This window comes from Myotis davidii, unplaced genomic scaffold (assembly GCF_000327345.1).
Source record: "Myotis davidii unplaced genomic scaffold, ASM32734v1 scaffold455, whole genome shotgun sequence".
Classification (NCBI taxonomy): domain Eukaryota; kingdom Metazoa; phylum Chordata; class Mammalia; order Chiroptera; family Vespertilionidae; genus Myotis; species Myotis davidii.
In genome coordinates this window covers 2,825,276-2,830,958 of record NW_006287459.1, presented here as the reverse complement: position 1 = coordinate 2,830,958, position 5,683 = coordinate 2,825,276, and the positions used below count along the sequence as shown (strand labels likewise).

At 44.8% G+C, this 5,683-nt stretch overlaps 1 protein-coding gene across 2 annotated transcripts in view; it reads left to right on the top strand.

Moving 5' to 3' along the window:
• Positions 1 to 5,683, top strand: part of OCIAD2 (OCIA domain containing 2) — a 16,926-nt gene that overhangs the window by 7,340 nt on the left and 3,903 nt on the right. For both annotated transcript variants that reach the window (XM_006759272.2, XM_006759273.2), the window contains exons 3-4: positions 273 to 369; positions 1,894 to 1,947. In XM_006759272.2, the coding sequence (XP_006759335.1) occupies positions 273 to 369; positions 1,894 to 1,947 (151 nt within the window). The remainder of the gene's footprint in view (positions 1 to 272; positions 370 to 1,893; positions 1,948 to 5,683) is intronic.

The window sequence follows — 5,683 nt, the reverse complement described above, 5'->3', positions numbered from 1 at the left end:
CAGGAATTCTTTCTGACCAGATAACTGCTCCATGTTCGCTAGTCGATGAGTCACTCTTGGCTTCTCCAGCTGGGATTATTTTCTTGCCCGCGTCTGTCCAACGTTCCCAGCTGGAGGGCACTCGCTGAAACAGGTCACTGCTCCGTGCGGTGGCCAGCCCAGGACGACACGCTGCATGACCACAGTGAAGGGAGCGTCCTGCCCTTCCCCAACAAAACAGCAGATGCTTTTCTGATGATTTCAGTAGACTCACCGTAGACCTTTCCTTACAGAGCCTGTTGTTTTGTCCAAAATCAAAACTGCACATCCACAGAGCGGAAATTTCAAAGATTATCAGAGAATGTCAAGAAGAAAGTTTCTGGAAGAGAGGTAAATTGCATCCCTTTTAACCTTTGTTAACACTGTACGTGCTGCAATGAACTGCCTAAGTCTCATATTAGAATTATGGTAATGATTTACTCCTGGGCAGGAGCTTTGCATAATTCCTTGAAGAACTTTGATATCTGGGCTGTTTAGAGTTTAAACCCATGTTGAGACTCCTTTTGAAGGGCAGAGGTAATATTTGATTTACTAGTAGGAGCACACATAACGCTTTCATGTGACCCAGAACATGGACCTAGAGTGTTATTTCGAATTTCTTGAAAGAGTAAACCTTCCTAAATTCCACTAGACTCTAACCTCATTGAGTCAGGGAATAATGTCAAATTTATTGCTTCATCCCAGAGCCAAGCACAGTGCTTCATATATAGAAAGTACCTAATCAATATTTGTGGAATGAATGGAAAGTCGCAGGGTCCATTAATACTTCTCTCACAGTGTCTCTGAAATAACCTTTTCTGCTGAGTCATCTTCTTTCTCTGCCTGCCTGATATAAATAAGACAAGGGTGTGAATTCAACTATGCTTTAAGGTCTCTTCCAATTAAAAAAATAAAATCATGGGTGTGGGGGGAGGGTAAGAGATAAACCAAAGGACTTGTATGCATGCATGTAAGCATAATCAATGGACACAGACAGTAGAGGGATGAGGGCATGTGCTGGGGAGTGGGAGCCTCTGGGGAGAGCCCAATGGGGGGTAAAGGAGACATATGTAATACTTTAACAAGTAAAGACTTTCTCAAATAAGTCATACTGCACCAGTCCCCACTGATATACGCCTACCATCAGATAGATACGAGTGGAAAAATTGGTTGCAATTTAATTTGTCTCGGTTGCTAGGAGAGCTAGATATTTATCACAGCTCGCTGCTTTTGGAAGAAGTCACTTGACACATTTTGACAGAACGAGAAACTGCCTTTGCCAGACTAACTTGCCTGTTTTGAAAATGACAGCAGAACGTTGCCCATGTTTAACGTGAATGCAGTAATCTTGTAATCCTCAGGCAATAGACATACCCAAATGGTGCAACCAAATGCCATGCAAGACGAAAGCAGAGAAATATCCTGAATAGGCTATTATGCAGGAGTTTTATTGTACTGGTATTTTCTTGTATGTAGGATTAGAAACTTCAAAATATGTAATTCAAGGCAGCTCCCAAATGCAACAGCTACATGTCCACACACAGACACGGACGTGCCTGCGTGGTATGTAGTGGCCAGAATCTGGTGCATGGTGGGCGTTCAGGCCAAGTGGATGTCAGAGACGGAGTCCCATGGGGTTTAGGTTTTGTTAGATTAAAGCTGTACAGCAGGTTCAGTGCCTGGGGGCAGGTCCCGGGAACAGTCTTCAGGAAGTACTTAATAAATCCTTTATTTGTCGAATAAGTAAAGTAACAAATGACTAAAAAGTCATTGCCCAGGTAGGTAAGAGAAAACACCCCGAGTCATTCTCCCTGACTTCTAGGTGACGGGCCAAGCTCTAGAATTCCAGCACTGAAGGGCGTTTTTGTTTTGCAGCTCTGCCCTTCTCTCTTGGAAGCATGCTTGTGACCCAAGGACTAGTCCACCACGGTAAGAATCAACACTCGTTTACTAATGTAACTCCAGTTTTCTGCGAGCCTCCTGGCCACTTTTTGGACAGGGGCATGTATTTTGTGGTGAAGGACTTATTTATGCAGGTTTTTGCCTATTTTCAGCATGAACCCCTCCACCCACGCCTCCGGAAGATGTCCTAATCCCCAGAATGAGTGACCATGTTAGGTTACCTGGCAAAGTGACATCAAAACTGCAGGTGGAGAGGCTGTTAATCAGCTGACCTTAAAATAGGGAGATTATTCTGGATTAACTGGATGGGTCCAGCGTAATCAACTGGATCTTTAAAAATTGGGTCAGGCCTGACTGGCATGGCCCGACCTATGAACCAGGAGATCAGGGTTCGATTCCTGGTCAGGACACATGCCTGGGTTGCAGGCTCCAACCTCAGTGTGGGGTGTGCAGGAGGCAGCCGATCAATGATTCTCTCTCATCATTGATGTTTCTATCTCTCTCTCCCTCGCCCTTCCTCTCTCTGAAATCAATAAAAATATATTAAAAAAGAAAAAAATTTGGGTCAGAAGACGGAACCGGAGAGAGGGCAGCATGAGAAGGACTCACTCAACACTGCTGGCTTTGCTGATAGACGAGGGGCCAGGAGCCCAGAGTCCAGGAAAGGGGGTGGCCTCTAGGAGCTGGCAAGGAATGCAGCCCTGCCAGCACCTTCATTGTAGCCAGCTGCCTAGGCCTGAATGTTTGTGCCCCACCCCCCAGTTGACATGTTAAAATCCTAACCTGAAAAGGCGATGGTATTAGGAGGTGAGGCCCTTAGGAAGTGATTAACCCATGAGGGTGGAGCCCTCGAGAATGGTAGTGCTCTTGCAAGAGACCTCACTGAGCTCCCTAGCTCCTCCCACCACAAGAAGTCTGCAAACCCAGAAAGGGGCCTCACCAGCCCTGAGGATCCCCTGATCTTGGACTTCAGCCTCCAGAACTGTGAGAAATCAATTGCTGTCCTTTATAAGCCCTCCCCACCCCCACAAGTCTTGTTTCACAGCTCCAACGGTGAAACCCGTTCTGAGCTCTGACCTCCAGAACTGTAAGCTTGCCGATGTGTGTTGTTTTAAGCCTCCAGGTCTGTAGAAAGTTGTTACAGCAGCCACAGGAAACGAATACAGTGCCTTTCTCTGTACCAGAGTCCTTGCATCTCCCAGGGGCTCAGTATAAGTTAGACAGACTGTCCCTGCTCAAGGATGCTCCAGGAAGGAGTACCCACCAAGCTCTGTCCCTCAAACCATTTGTCCTGGTGAGAGGCTGCATTTCCTGAGGAAGGGCGCCCTAATTTGTACAAGAGGTCATGAGCACTAGCAGGCACCCTGCACCTCCCCACCAACCTCTCCCTGCCTCTGAGTGTCCCAGTTTACCTCTTTCTTCTTCCTTCCTTGCTCCCTTCTTTTTTCCTGTCTCCATCTCACTAGAGAGCCCATAGGCATTGCCTAGTTCCCAAATAGCAAGAAGGCACCTGACCCTGTCGAAGCCCATTCCTTTGAACACTGCTGATGACCAGGATTTTAAAAAGAGTATTTGTACCCAGCAAACATGAGCGAAGACGTTCAAGTTCTTTTTTGGGTCTCAGAGACCACATGTGTCATTTATCTAGAAGAATCCCATTTCAGTCGATATTATTTTTCTCTTAAGGATTTAAGTTGGTTTATTAAATATGATTTCATTGTTATAACTTGAAGATAGCCTTTTTATGGAAATATATTCATCAATCAGTAATGAGTCTTTGTCAGGCCATTTTTGACAACAAAGAAATAGTCATGCCATTATATCTTATAAATATTAAACTTCTCAAAATCTGTCATCTCTGGCATGTGCGCAAATATACTTTTCCAGGGTTGTGCAGTAGTTTTCTACGACTACTATAACAAATTAACACCAACATAGTGACTTAAAACAGTGCAAATGTATTATCTCACAATTTTGGGGGTTAGATGTCCAAAATGGGTCTCCCTGGTCTGAAATCAAAGTGTCCCCAGGGCTGCTCTCCTTGCTGGGGGCCCTGGGACTTCCTTTGCCCTTCCAGCTTCTAATGACCACCCACAGTTCTTCTTGGCCCATGGCCCCTTCCTCTGCCTACAAAGCCAAGGTCTCCTCCTGCCGTCTGTCTGGTTCTGCCTCAGGATCCCTCTTCTACATTCAAGGGTCATTGTGATTACATTGGGCCCACCTGTGCTGAGCCGGTACGGCCACAAACAAGGTACATGCCCTTGACGGGAATCGAACCTGGAACCCTTCAGTCCACAGGCCGACGCTCTATCTACTGAGCCAAACCGGTTAGGGCCAGAGTCTTTATTTTGTAGCCAGATTCCACGAGGCAAAGTAAGGGTGTGGTGAGAACATTCTTGGGGATTTCGAATCTACTCAATTACATCTACCTGATTAAGCTTTGTGTACTTGCTGCACCTCCCACAGCCTATATCACTCAGCCACGTGGGACCACAGGTTTGGACCATAAGGTCAAGCTTACAGCTATAGCCTTTGGCTGTAATTGTGCTGGGACTTGCACGTGGCTTGGCCACGAGAGGACCATGCCCTCTCATTAGTCCCAGGCTTGAACCTGTCCAAATGCTGTAGCTGCTCTCCACACCCACCCAAATGATCCAGGATAATCTTCCTATTTTAAAGTCATCTGATTCACCCTAATTCCATTTTCTACCATAATTCGCCTTTGTTATGCAATGGTAACATATTCACAGTTTCCAGGGATTGGGATATATATGGACACCTTTAGGGGACCATTATTCTGCCTATCACAGTAGTAAAGTTTTTATTTAAAAATTGTGGTAGGTATACAATCAGGTGTCAAATAACAACATTTCGGACAATGACAGACTACATGTACAATGGTGTTTCCATAAGATTACAATGGAGCAGAAAAATCCCTGTGGGATAGTGATGTGAGAGCCATGGTAACGTCGAAGCGCAAGGCATTTATCTCTCAGCTATCTGAGGTGATCCCGGTGTAAACACGCCTGCTGCACTGCCTGTCATACAAAAGCATAGCACCTGCAACTTGGACAGTATGCAATACTTGATAACAATAATAAACGACTGTTACTGGTTTATGTAATGACTATACTTTTGGTCATCATTTTAGAGTGTCCTCTTCCACTTATAAAAAAACGTTGGATATAAAACAACATGCTGTGTTACGCCAGCAGCAGCCTCATGCATCTTGTGTTTCCCGTGTCTTTTGACTGCATCGCTTTCTCTTGAGTTTGACTTAATCTCGTGGTGTTTTGTACAGTAACATGCTGTACAGGCTTGTAGACTTGGAGCAATAGTTTATCCCATGTGGGGTTGGTGTGTAGGAGGCTGTACACCCAGGTTTGTGTAAGTGCAGTCTATGATGTTCGTACAACAATGAAATCGCCTAAGGATGCCTTTCTTATCATGTATCCCCGTTGATAAGTGAGGTATGACTGGTACTGGGAATCCTTAAGTTGAATTTCATAAGTTGAGGTACATTAAGAGGGGAGGCAACAGTGACTAATGTTGGAAATAAGTTGTTGGCTCCACCTTTGCACTGATATCTTTAAACAAGTCTTGAATTGTCTGTTTCATGTTCTTTTTTTATACATTAAAGCTAACACTTGCTACTTGGCAAAAATGGGCTATTTGAGAGTTAAATTCAATCAAGAATTGAATTGTAACTCTTTTAGGGTCATCTCTTGTGATTAAGAATCTATGTAGCACCCCGACTGGTTTG